The 14,313-nt window shown below is 37.2% G+C and overlaps 3 protein-coding genes across 3 annotated transcripts in view; 1 reads left to right on the top strand and 2 right to left on the bottom strand.

The window, feature by feature from the left end:
* Positions 1 to 14,313, top strand: part of LOC139119221 (carbohydrate sulfotransferase 11-like) — a 233,798-nt gene that overhangs the window by 84,197 nt on the left and 135,288 nt on the right. The gene's annotated exons all lie outside the window — the stretch shown is intronic.
* Positions 552 to 5,128, bottom strand: LOC139119134 (uncharacterized). Its single transcript, XM_070682791.1, has 2 exons — positions 5,012 to 5,128; positions 552 to 2,882 (listed from the first exon to the last, which is right to left on the bottom strand). Exon 2 carries the CDS (start codon positions 2,874 to 2,876, stop codon positions 2,088 to 2,090), a length of 789 nt encoding a protein of 262 aa, XP_070538892.1. The 5' UTR covers positions 2,877 to 2,882; positions 5,012 to 5,128; the 3' UTR covers positions 552 to 2,087.
* Positions 7,501 to 13,030, bottom strand: LOC139119126 (uncharacterized). Its single transcript, XM_070682779.1, has 2 exons — positions 12,774 to 13,030; positions 7,501 to 9,763 (listed from the first exon to the last, which is right to left on the bottom strand). The coding sequence occupies exons 1-2, from the start codon at positions 12,791 to 12,793 to the stop codon at positions 8,968 to 8,970; spliced, it is 816 nt and encodes a 271-aa protein (XP_070538880.1). The 5' UTR covers positions 12,794 to 13,030; the 3' UTR covers positions 7,501 to 8,967.

Genomic DNA, 14,313 nt, shown 5'->3' with positions numbered 1-14,313 from the left:
GAAAATTGTTCGGTTTCGAGAGGTATTTGGTTTATAGAGGTCCTTTTAACATAGAGTTCTATTAGAATGGGACCTGGAAAAGGGTTCAGTTTCGACAGGTCTCCAGTTTAGACAGGGTTCCATCTAGGCAGGTTTCACTATAGCATGTAAAATTTCAATATTTTGTTATTAGTGTTGTAATCACCGATAAGTGTACGCCATCAAAGAGTTTTAAAACGATTGGTCGACTCGAGTAGAAGAATTTAAAGGAACTTAAATTTCCTTTGCATATATCAAAATGTGCAGAACCCTTTAAGAAAGTCATGTGGTCCATAGAACACCCGCAGTGACTCGGCTGGCGACCCACTTTCCCCAAGTCCCGATCACCTGGTTTTAAGCGCGAAAATAGTTAAACGATCATTCTCATACATCCACAAAAACGATCTGGATATAGTAGCATTCAGTCAGATCAGAACTAAAAGCACGAATTTTGGTACTTTGTAGACTCTATCAATTTTGGAAGCGTTGTCAGTGAGCAGATGGGGAACAGAGTCGAGGACACGTGAAGTGAGTACACTTTAACAATTTATTGATCAATTCGATGTACATTAAATTTGGTCTCGTAACAATGAACATTTGATCTTTTTATGCGTGCCTAAATAATCGATAACCATGTCGAAAATTACTAAAAAGTAAATGTTAACTTTAATAACGATAATTTAACATGGTGGGATTTTACAATGAAACTTCAAAGAACAATAGTTGGTTCGGTCTTATTCGGCATGGCTTTCTGATTTCGTTTTTGGCAGCTAGGACCCGTCGAGTGCCTACGAAAGGAGCATAAATTTTTACACTCCGTTGATATCTGTTTTCTCGCAAAACACGATCAATGGAGTTGAAGAAACTGCAATGTCTCAGGTTCATATTCGGTTCTGTCTCGCCTTCTGGTACTGTAGAAGTGTTTTCTCAGGAGTTGGTCAAGTTTATTCGGTAGCATTAGGTGGATTTCACGATATTCGGACTGAGTCAAATTAAAATTAAGCCGTGATCGAAGCTGATTTATGTTAGTTCGGTGCTTTCGGATGGTGTTCTTTGGACTTTGATGTTTTAAAAAGTCATTCATTGTTTCATGAAAATTGCCACACCTTTCGATGCTGGTACTGGTATTGTGGTATTGTTGTAGTTGTTGCCGCCACTCTGTGGTATTAGCGTTGACTTGGTGTCGTGCTGCCTTTAGAATTTGACCCATTTGTACTTTCTTGACGATAAATGTCCCATCACAGGATTTGTTGACGAGTAGTTTGACTATCAGGGTAATAATACTGCTCCTCCTCGAGAAGATCTGAGAACAGCTGTTCAGCCATGATGCACTCTCAGCTTGGGCTAAACACAGACGACGCACAAAACACCATGGCAACTTATATTCCATCGGACATATTTTGGTCAAAATACTCGCAAATTTTTATTTTTTATAATTATTTTAGCCTAAACATACTTGAAATTAAATATTGTCACCAAAACTGACATTAAAAATGAAATCATTCATGAGGCAAGTTTCAGAATTTTGCCGTTTTGGTAAAATAATCTACACTTCAGAATTCACATTTTCGATTGCTTTAAAATTTGACATACAGATTCCTTGGTGTGATCTCAGCAAGATTTGTTCAAAACGTACACCTACACTCTGGGACACTGACCCTTGTTTTGGCTATAATATGTAAAATTGAATATGGGAACCCTAAAAAGCTATATATTGAATTTCAAAGCTGTAAGACCAGTGATTTGGAGAAGACAACGTTTTCAGCAGAAGTGAGAAAATTTAGACGAAAATATTGGCACATTGAAATTCTATCATCAACTGAAGTAATCTTAATAACATAATCCTGGAGTAATTCAAAATTAATCCGAATGCGATTGGTTTTTACAAAAGAAGATTAAAAATAGAGTGAAATAAGAAAAAAATAATTCTCAAAATTGTGAATTTGCACTAATTTTTGATAACGCTCAATTGGGATATTCCTTTAAAGAATATGAAAGCTGTTAGACAAGCAATATAGAATGAAAATGTCTCCTCCGATCCTTCTTCATTAATCGATACACTGATAGAATCATGGTTGCATTCTCAACTTGTACATTTCCTCATAGCAGGGTTGAGAATCTCGTACCGCTTCTTGAACCACTTCAGGAAAGTCAGAGAGCTTGTAATCCGGCTGACTTGATCCTACTTCAGATGGCTTCAAAAAACCTTTGCTTTTCGATACCGTTCGGTACCATATTTCTTCCCAGCCCCACCCATCGACCAGACCAGGCTCCCAGTGTAACATGCTTTCTCTGAATTCAAAACCAACAGCCTCGCAATACTTCTTCATTATGCCAGCTGGATCGGCGAGTAAATCATCGGCGTCGATGATGACTGGTGTTTGACCTTTGACATCTCTGATGTACTTGTATAGGTCCAACATTCCGCGAAAGCTGAGCTCAGATAGAAGGAGTGGCCTATCCCAACCGTAAGCTTCTATGAAGGTCTTGTAATATGAAATTATAGATACCATTGGTTGGCGTATGAGGAATGAATGTGTAAATCCTTCAGGTAAAGCATCGTATCTTCCAGTTGCCCCTATACGATATGCGTGATCTTTCGTGAAGACACCCCGATATCCAACTGCAGGCCCCTCAAGCATCTCTTTCACATCACTGAACTTACAACCAGGCTGAACTTGTTTATCAGTAAAGGGTGTGAAGCACCTTTCTTCTCCAAAATATGCAGCCTTGGTGTAACTTACGGGATAAACTTTGATGTCATCAAGAGCTCGGATGGATCTTTCAAACACTGTAGACCTACACCTTTGTACCGTCCATAGGATAGCCCGTGGAACATTGTGGTCATTTTCACTCATTTTGACCTTGATAATAATAAAACATATGTCTGTCAGTAATTGTTAAGAAATCAAATCGTAGGTAACCACGGGACCTGTGCCGCAAAATCGGAGTTTTGAAAAATCAATCGATAAAAATCTTCTCTAGAACTAAGGTACCATTAGAACTGAAATTTGATATCTTCATAAGTGGGAATGCTTGCAAATTTGGGAATGTCGTTTCAATGTAGTTTTGCGTTAAAATTGTTCTTTTTTTGAAATTTACTGCAACCCTGATATAATATTAACTAATCTTCTCCACTGGGACCAATATAACATTTCAGCTAAAATGCACCAGTATTGCCTGAAACTTTTTCTCACAAATTGACCTTTGATGACCTTAAATGACCTTTGATGTCCTTTTTGGTATCTTAGCAACAACAAGTGGTAAGAGGCTAGTTTCTTTTGTGTATTAACAAGGATGCAACCACGAAAATCTTTCAGATGACCTAGGACGACCTTTGACCTAATTTCATATATCTCAGCAATTACAATAACCAGACGTTTGACTTTTGTTGGATATTGACCATTAGGGATCAAACACGCCTTTCAAATTGGGATAGCATTAAATGACCTTTGACATTCCTTCTTGTATCTTATCAACTGCAAGGGCTAGGATTGACCAGTATGCTACCAAAGTTTTTCACATATCTTGAGGATGACCTCGGCGATACTTTGATCTAATTTCTCGTATCTCAGCAGCCATAAGGACTTTCACGGGCAAGTCAGCAGGGCCACTCGACTATCGACAGTCCTACTATTGTTGCCCCATTGGCTATATTTAGAAGCACCGCGATATTTTCGCACAGGTGATGCTTTCAGTATTTCCATGCAACAGTCTGCCGCATATTGCACATATACGAAAGGCTTACGATCATACAAACACCAGATATGAGCAGAAAATGCTCACGTGTTTCATTCCATATTGCAGTTGCATGTAAATTTATACTTTTGCCACATGTTTGTAACCTCATCGAACGTGTTATGATCAACATCTTGAACAATGCACAGCAGATTATTCTAAAGGTCATTAAGTATACAAATTGGCTGGAGTAAAAATGCATCATGACTTTGGATAATGTCGTATCGACGTATCTTCAATGTACATAAAAACTTTCATCAACTTTGGTCAAGTCAACCAAGATATTTATCCTTAATTAGAAAATCCCCATTAAATATGTAAATTAGGAATTGGCTGAAGTAAAAAATAACCACTTTCAATAATGCCATATCACAATATCTTCAATGTACATAGCAAGTTTCAACTTGTGGAGTCAATTCAGATATATATCCCTAATTAAGAAAGTTCATTAAATATGGAAATTAAGAATTGACTAAGGTGAAAATGCTTAATAACTTTCAATAACATTATATCATGGTATCTTTAATGGGTATAGCAAGTTTCATCAACTTTCGTCAAATCAATCAAGATATATATCCATAATTAGGCAAATTCATTTAATATGCAAATTAACGATTATATTTCACGTCACCTCATAATATCTTTCACGGCTGACATATCCTGGTGTGATCAACATTTGTAGCAAATCTAATTAAATTGTGTGCAGTCGTTCTCGATGTATATCCGTTTTATCTAAAACCATTAATTATACAAATGAGCAAAATGTATGCAAGCCACACTCTTAAAAAACTAATCAGTTCTTGCCATTTGCAAACTAATCTATGTAACAGATTTGATTCTGATCTGATAAGCCATTTTTGAGATATCGGGCCAACAGACAGACAGACACACACAGACAAACGTAAGCTCACGTGTATGAACACGTGAGCTAAAATAGGCTGAAGGGGGATGTCGACAGGCTAGAAAGCCTCGTGAAATCTGTAGTGTCTCAGTACTATCTCACATGTGTCACTTCCATCAAGTAAACATCCTTGAATGACGTCATATATTACAGTCTTAACTCTTAGACAATAAAGTAACTAGTTCTAGGTTAGTCATCAAGCTAGCACCAGCGTCTATCCCTGTATTCTCAAACACGCACTACACACACAGACAGACATTACAACATCATCACGATCGACTTTGGTAGCAATTGAACACCCAGCTTCGTAAAATGCGAACTATTAACATTAACATATTGATTTCATATACTTACTGTATGAGTCCTTTCTTTTGAGCTCAGAATCAGGCCCAGTATTTCAATATGGTGTCCTTCTGGAATGGTTCTAGAAAAAGACGCGATGTAAAATGTGTGCGGCAGACTCAGTACGCCCTTAAGAGATCACGCAATGACATTACAAACAAACCCGCACCAGTACAAACACGTATGAAATACATGAACTTCTGTGCACATTTGCACACGTGGTTTTGTTTGTACCTAAGTCCATTCGAAATCCTGTTTTGTCCTATTAAGGTCTTTCGACGTCATAGATGTGACCCTGCAAACGTCAGAGGTCAGCAGTGGTAGCTTAAGTTTAAGGCAGTAACAGTTCTAGCAAACCGAATACCGCGAGGGAAACATTGCATGAGTTTACAACTGACAACGTACAACTTACAACTGACCCACACCAGGGAGAGAGCACTACATCTAAGGCGTTCTTTGTCTGATAAACTAAGGGTATTGAAAGCAGTACCCTTGTCTGAATGACCATACATGTGTAACAAAATGTTCATTGTAAGACATGATTGAGAGATGATTTCAGTTGTTGTATCCGTGCTCACTACAGAGTTCTTAGACATGGTATGTGCGGCTATTTACTATACAGCATACATATTTATACAAATATTAATGACATATACAGACAAAATGTATGCACATTCATACCTTCATAAAGATTGAAAATACTGGTTCATGATCACAATAGAATAGTGAAACATCGGGGCATAGGCAATAGACATGGTAATGAATAATGCCTGTTATAATTAGCTCGCACCGCGTGAGCTTCAGTGGATGGAATATCCAAAATTACCGAATGAGTGAAAATTGAGTCAAAGACTCTGAGAAATATATTTATTTTCTATCTAAATTTAGTTATAATGATCTTACACTCTCAGGCCTTCCGTAATATTATATAGGGCTAAGCCCTTGGTGTCGCGCCAGGGGTTAAAATTAGAAATGTTATTTATATTCATTCATGATAAAATAGAATGAATTGTTACTTGCTATATACGTTTGTACGACAACTATGCCCAGTTTATCCTCTGATGAAACAGTTCATGTACACTATGTCAGACCTTGCAGGTAAAGATTTTCTATAATGTGTAAAAATATTGGAAAAAGATTGGCAATTTTTACCATGATAACAACCTATTGTGTTTAACAAGGGACGTATTGTGCCATCATTATCGTTGCAATTGTAACTGCACTGCCCAACTTCCACTTGCAAGCTGAAAACTATAGCGTTCCGTCTAGAAACTGGCAATTTTGCATCTAGTTATTGACACAGGGGGCGCTTCTAAAATTCAATTCCAGCATTCTTTGCGCATGCCCTCGTTCATATGCACGATAGTTTTCTCTCTTTTTCTATTTTTTAGGCGTGATAGTAACGATATTTTGTATTAGTGACAAGGTGGTTGATTATACTTACTGTTAATAAAAGAGTTATATTTTACAAATATGGCATGTTATAAAATATGTATATTTACGAGCACTCAAAAAAACATGGCGGCGCCCATGTAAGTCTGGTACACTTCCGGTTACTCGCAGAGTATATTATGAATCTGCGCATGCGTAGTCAGTAAGCCGCTGGCGCGACTATGAATTAATCTTTTGTTGCGTTGAAAATGCTCAGGCACTACTTACAAAATGATCCATAATTATTTATTATTAAAATAAAAGGCTTATATTTGTTATGATTAAACTGACCACTTACATGTCATCAAAGTGATGGAGTATCGTGTCTAATATAACGCTGTTTGTTAGAAAATATATTCTTGTATTACGTCATTATTAGTACAGTGTCTTACTATAGATACTATATTATATTAGTATAGAATAAAGTAGTCATTTATAGCATTAGACGACTTCGTCTCCCGACTGCTTACTCAGGCCTGGTCATATTCCACACACTGTTCGTGGTTACAGGTTTGATACGAATTATAGCAGCACGCGTCAACATCGAACACTGCAGCTTGAAATGCGGTGAAATGTCCTCAGTGTTGCATGAGTGCCTGTTGTTATTGAGCATTTTACAATTAGAACTCGCCAATAAGGTTTTATTTCTGTCCTTCTTGCCAGTGTTCTTCACAAAAATGTCCTCTAAATTTGAGGACAAATATTAATTTTTGTATACTAATGGGTATCATATAACATGCGATAAACACTATTCGGGCCACGAGAGGATCAACGACGAGTCACGTACACTATTCAAAACATACTTTGCTTTCCTGCGTTAATTAACCATACGTAAAGCGACTTCAAGAATTAACGAATTCTATCATTATCTCACGTTTCCATGTGTCACTGCCATAAATAAGTAGTGTAGAAATATGTCAGGTAAAAGTATTTAAATATGTTTTCATCCCGGACCTTGACCTGTTACTATCAGTTGCTATCATGCACATTGATTTGCATCTAAAATGTGTGCAAAGTGTTTTTATACATGCTGTACTATTCCGTATTACCTCTGAGACTAGGATGCCCACATTTTGAGGATCGCGTCCGCTTACTTATCTGCGTTGGTCTTTTAACACATATTCATGTCAACGACATAGGCAGTTAAAAAATTGTATTTTACACTTTAAAATGTTGCCCAGCTAATAACTTGGTGGTGTGTCAAGTGTGTACATTGATGACTGACAAGGTGGGTCAGGCACCGTTTTAAATTAATGGCCACTGAATTTTGCTAAGTACTTGATCATTATTTCTGATGTATTGATTCAAAGGATTGCAGATGGATAATATGGATTTGTTTCTGCTTTCCCTAAATTTTCATTATAAGTGACATGGATCATGAGAAATTAAGACTATGGCTTTTAATTATTCAAAATCAACGAATACAATCACGAGCAGCAATTCATTTGCGCTTTTCTAACAAACTCGCAAAAGTCAAAGTCTTCAAGAAGACTAACCTTCAAGAACAAATGAGTACTCTCTGAATTCAAGCTCGGGGTATGGTGCACGGATTTTTGATCGGAATGAGTAGAGCTACCAACAAATTCTAACTTGTAAGGTGTGACTACAATGGAACAGGAAAACATAACTAAGAAGTTTGATTGCAAGCAACACTACCCTTCTCTTATTCGACCTCTGTATCAATGACCATTCAAATAATACATTATCGTTAGTATTGGAAGCATAATGTGGAAATGCTTCAACCACAGGAATATTGGAAGAAGCTGATATCGAGATATTTTCTTGTTGTCAATATTGACCACCATTAATTTAAAAATCTACGATTATTTCCATTTTACAATACCCGCTTACATTGTGATCAGGGGGAAAAAAACTATTGACCGTTCTGAACAGGCGGTACGGCATGATACTTAAACGAATCAAAAGAAAATATATATCAAAACATCAAAGTGTTGAACATTGGCTTCCAATATTACGGATAACATGCAGGGACAATGTTGTTTGCTATACTATAGGGACATAGCCCCCTGCTTCGATGGATGTAAAAACTGATACAAATTAGATTTGCTTACAAGCACTAAGAATGTGATTGTTTAATATTTGAAACATAGCAAAGGCGTCCTAGCAAGAAGAATGCAAAATGCAGGACTTAAAAGAAACAAAATCTTACAAAGAGGACATTAAGAATTTGAAATTATAAAACTGTAGTTCACGGTGATAAATCTATAACACCCGCTCATATAATTTTGGTATTGTTCATTTAGTTTTTGCTGAGTCAATTAAAGTTAAAGATTGGTTTTAACAGAAAAAAAATTAACAGTACATTTGCTTGGCTTATTGGTAGGTGTACCACAGTTGCAATATATTCTTTCCTTTCATAATAGATTTTTGACTTTGATGAATTAGCAAAAGCCGAATAAGCCAAAACAATAATGCATTAAGCTAGAAATCTCCTTAGCTATTGCTCGTGTGCCTGTGCGACGGAAATTGCACAGGCAACCTAGAAACCAAACAAATCACTAAATGCATTGTGGTAATCATGGTTGCATTCTCAACTTGTACATTTCCTCGTAGTAGTGCTGAGAATCAAGTACTGTTTCTTGAACCAATTCAGGCAAGTCGGAGATATTTTCATCCGAACCAAATGTTTCCAATTCAGCTGGCTTCAAAAACCCTGTGCTAGTTGACAATGTTCGATACCATGTATCGTTCCCGCTCCATCCTTCGACTGGACCGGGCTCCCAGTGTAACATGCTTTCTCTGAATTCAAATCCAACAGCCTCACAGTACTTCTTCATGATGGCAACTGGATCAACGAGTAAATCATCAACGCTGATGATGACTGATGTTTGACCTTTGACATCTCTGATGTAGTTGTACAGGTCCCACATGCCTCTATAGCTGAGTTTTCCTGGAAGATATGAAATATCAGAGCCATAAACCTTTAAAAATCCTTTGTAATAGGAAAGGATTGATTTGATTGGTTGGCGTATAAGGAATGAATGCACAAATCCTTCAGGTATAGCATCGTATCTTCCAGTTGCTGCTATACGATATGCGTGATCTTTCATAAAGACACCCCGATATCCAACTGCAGGTCCCTGAAGCATCTCTTTTACATCACTGAACTTGCAGCCGGGCTGAACTTGATTGTTCATGAAAAGTGGAAAGCACCTTTCTTCTCCAAAATATGCAGCCTTGCCGTAACTTTCGTGATAAACTTTGATATCACCAAGAGCCCGTATGGATCTTTCGAATACTGTTGACATGCTTCTAGGTGCCGTCCATAGGATAGCCCGTGGAAACTTACGGCCGTCTTGGCTCATTTCCATCCTGAAAGTAAATTTGAAAAAATCATCATTTCATCACTCTTTTCAAGAAAGCTACACTACGTCTTCCTTTGAGTTCGCATTCCGCTCACACAATTCAACTGGAAAGACTTCTTGTACACACGTTGTTTAAGGAGAGTTCGAAGCTCTGCTTGGTTGTAGGACAAAATCAAGACCCTTTACCGCTTAAGGTAGCATGCGCCTCGAAAGTGAAAAACTTAAACTTTTGCTCAAACTTTCCAAAATAAAACTTTCAACCATTCTCTTACTAATCAACAACAAATACTGGGGGTCATGGTGCAAAGTTTGGAACTAGCGAAACAAATTGCCCAAAAATTTATTATAGTTGAAATTCAAAATGGTAGCCATCCCTATGTTAACTCTATGGGGAAAATTAAATTTCGGATTTTCGACAACTAAAAGGGTTAAAGTTTTTCTTTCTCCAGGAGCTTTCAAAAGAGCCCCAAAAGGAGTAGATCAGAAAAGAACTGCGAAAGTTTGAGAGTCCAACTATATGTCCTCGAGGCGCGCTCTAACTTAATTACATTTTGTTTGACTTGTAGAATAAGATTTGTCCATCTGCAGTGTTCGAGTGCTTTTTATGACCGTCAATTAGAGTTAAATAAAAGAACACAGGGACTTATCTTCAAAATCAGCTGTTCGCCTGTTAATAATATCTAACAAGAATCGGAGTGTTGTTGTTTATTTTCATAATTATAATAGTAGTTCACGAGATAACAAATTGAAGTTTTTCCTAGGCGAACGAGTCATGCAAGCTATCAATCAAGTTAAGGTAGAATGCGCCTCCGGGATAGATACTTGGACTCTCAAACTTTTACACCTCTTTCTGATCTACAAAATGTTTGGGCTCATTTTAAAGATGTAGCTGTAAGAAAAACTTAATCCTTTCAGTTTTTCGAAAATCGACAATTTTGTTTTCTCCATAGAGTTAGTAAAGTATGGTGGCCATTTTGAATTTCAAATATCGGTACATCTTGAGTTATTTGTTTTTATTCCAGAATTTGAAAGTGATTGATCAAAATATGTCTTGAGGAAAGTTTGGATAAAAGTTTAAGTTTTCACTTTCCACCTTAATAAAGTAAACTATTCATTGGCTCTGTGACACTACCAGAAGTGGGGGCAACGTCAAATCATACCATTGTAATCATTATTCGAATCAAAGGCATAACGCGCCTTGGCGACAGATACTCTGACTCTAAACTGTGGACAATGATTTTTTGCATTTCGCTCTACCACCCTCATTGAGCCATTTTGGAACTCTTGGAGAAAATAAAATTTTCATTTTCTCATTTTTTCTGATATTAGAAATATTATCTTCCTCATAGATTTGACACAGGCATGGCGGTCATTGCTAATATCAAAATCGGTAAATTTAAGGTAACTAGTGTCTGTGTTACCAAAATGTGTATAACGGCGACCCCCTAATTTTTGGTCTTGATTTTGAAAGAGATCGGTTGAGACTTCCTTTGGCAAAGTTTGAGCAAAACGTTTAATCTTTCACTTTCGAGGCATATGCCATTTAAAGGTCGACTAGCTGTAACTTTTAATTCATATTTTCATTGCATATTCTGGTAATTTGTTATATATGTTAGATCCCCTTTTTAGGGTTGTATGCCCCAATCCTACCGAAATGTTTGTTGTCTGTAACCTTCCATAGTATTGTTTGTAGCTTAATTTTTAATGTAGAATATTATTCTCTCGTCAACGATGACATAGAATCGTAAACACAATATTATTTAATTAAGGGTTGATGCTTTGTACATGAACATCATTACTAATGGAGAAGAATTGAATTACAAGGATAAAAATGTATTAATCAGTATGTTTTAGAGAGTGGTAATAATAACAGTATTCTACCAAGTTGATGCTAAAAGAGAAACACTCATCGGAACTGCGCCTGTGTCAGTTTCTTGTTTACAAACAATATATTTCGTGCACTATATCTAGTTGCACCTTGTCATCATAGCTGCAACTTTTAAATTATACGATGTAGATTATGACAGACATATCTTAACTTTAATCAATCAACATCGTACCTTGGATACAATATTTACATTGGTCATAGGGGTCCCATACTATCTTTGAATGCAGTTCCGACGACTGTATCTCTTTAATCTTTGAACTCAAATGCTTAAACTCCCTTCTTTGCACCAAAACGAATCACCTGGTTTTATCTGAGCTAAGTACTAAACATCTAAGAATTAATATCTCTAGAGTCGCATGAGTCAATGACCGACAGCGCAGAAATGTTATCAATCGTCAAGGTCCACCATGATGCAGCTAGAAATGTCAATTAAAAGTGTCACTGTTTGGTTAAAACAGTTTAGAAGGTGTTTCTTCCGCACATAGGAAAACATGTGTCCATATAATTTACCTTCCCCATCTTCCTAATTCAGCTAAATGTAAGTGTTAATTTTTCAAAAGTAAAGGTTTGACCTTTGTTTATCGATGCAAGACCAAATCGAGACACGTCAGCTTAAACGAAGTGATTGATATGTTATCATGACAGAATAATAAGTCTGAGTTGATTTATATCGAGGTAAAACTGTTTACCTGGCCTCGTGCACAAAGCAATGAGTAATGTGCTACATTATGGCTGGCTCAGCATGCCGTTTGCACTTGTTCCTGTCTCAAAAAACCCCGTGCAGTAAAAAAAGGAAAGTAGGATTTTGACTCGAAGTTGTGTATTAATTGAAACGAATAATCCAATAGAAGCAACCGTAAACGTCAAAGTATCGACAGTCATGTAACTTGATTAAGTTTTGACAAGGTCAATATGCAAAAGCATTGCCTTTTCAAATTATCCGGCTTCCTACCATAGCGATATCTGGGGGTCCAAGGTGAATGATAGGCTTCACGCAAGGACAATTCTTCCGTTCTGTGAAACTTTATACGCCTTGCTAACATTGAAGGGTTGCTTACGAGAGTTGTATTAAAATCTTCATATGTCTGATATGGAATGTGCATTCAATAATAGCAGCCTTATAACCTACCTGTTCTCGCTAGTGTGCATAGCTTCCTGACCGACTGACAATTCTCAAAATTGTAACTTGTCGATTTGGAGACGTCGATACTCACTGCACTACAGGTATCGTCCCGTTCAAACACTTGTGTGCTCAACTTCAAAAAGGATTGAAAGAAGTGGCTGGGCTTGTACTTGAGAGAGAGACGACAACTTGTTGACCTTGTCACAGACTATCTGTCAACATAATCGCAGTTGACTATAAAGAGACTGTAATCTCTCTGAAGACTCAAAGGTCAGATGACTCTGAGCTCTAGCCCAAATACAAGGGCTTAGGGTAGGATACACCCGCGTGATGCATGTTATGACTTTAAAATGTTTACAATACGAGTCAAGTGCTGCCAACTAAGCTGTCCGTGCCGAAAGGTGTTCATGGCTGTTTTTCATCGGGCTGGCAAATGTCAAAACTAATCAGCGGACGGGCAGAAAAAAAATCGATATTTACAGTGGATGGGGAAGAAATTTCATTTTTTTCATTTGGCGGGAGAAAATTTTTGACAGTAGCTACCGGACGATACGTAGAGGGAGGGCAAAGACGTAGTTCATAGAACTTACGAGGCGATTAAGCGACTAACTTAGACGGGGAACAATGTGGGCAATTGGGGAATTTCATTATTGGGGAGAGGGCAGTGGTGAGCTTGAATTGTTGTGGGGAGTGGGGAGCGGGGAGGCCATAGATATTGGAGGGTAGTGGGCATCAAAATTCAGTGGTAGGGCACATTATTCGTGGAAGCCAGTGGGAGGGCAGTTACGAACTTTCCCTTTCAAATTTCAAGTCAAGGCAAAAAATAAGTAAAATTGGTATATCAGTCTTCAAAACATGTTGTTTGATGATTTTGCGAAGTAGATGAAATCTACCAGTCTACCAGTGGCACCTGACGAATACTCTATTGGTCTAACACTTAAGGGTCAGTGATGGATCTTCAGTTATATTATATTATATTATATATATATATATATATATATATATATATATATATATATATATATATATATATATATATATATATATATATTGTAATATCGTTAGTCTTTGTGATTAGCTTTTAGCGACTGACAATGTCTCTGACCGACAGTGACCCTACACGTGATGCATCGTGAGAGAGATTTCTCCTCGTTTATTTTCCGCACCTTTGAATTAACATTTTATCTACCTTCAGTGATGTATTTGACAAATCTGAACCTCCATTTTTAGCTCACTTGTTCACACACGTGAGCATATGTCACATCGATGTCTGTCTGTCTGTCTGTGTCTCTGTCTGTCTGTCTGTCTGTGTGTCTGTCTGTCTTTGTGCTCAATATCTCAAAAACGGCTCATAAGATCAGAATCAAATCTGGTACATAGATTCAGTTTGCAAATGGCAAGAATTTATTAGTTTTTGGTGGGTGTGGCTTGCTTACTTTTTGCTCATTTGCATAATTAATGATTTTAGAAAAACTGGATATACATTGAGAACGATTGCACACAATTTGATGAGATTCGCTACAGATGTTGATCACATCAAGATATA

Source organism: Ptychodera flava, chromosome 2 (assembly GCF_041260155.1).
Source record: "Ptychodera flava strain L36383 chromosome 2, AS_Pfla_20210202, whole genome shotgun sequence".
NCBI classification, from domain to species: domain Eukaryota; kingdom Metazoa; phylum Hemichordata; class Enteropneusta; family Ptychoderidae; genus Ptychodera; species Ptychodera flava.
Note: the sequence above shows the minus strand (reverse complement) of the source record. Positions and strands in the feature narration are given on the sequence as shown.

Coding starts and splice junctions, on each gene's coding strand:
- LOC139119134 (XM_070682791.1), bottom strand. CDS start 2,876: ATGAGTGAAAATGACCACAATGTTCCACGGGCTATCCTATGGACGGTA.
- LOC139119126 (XM_070682779.1), bottom strand. CDS start 12,793: ATGCACACTAGCGAGAACAG. Junction 9,764..12,773: donor ATGCACACTAGCGAGAACAG/GTAGGTTATAAG, acceptor ATTTACTTTCAG/GATGGAAATGAGCCAAGACG.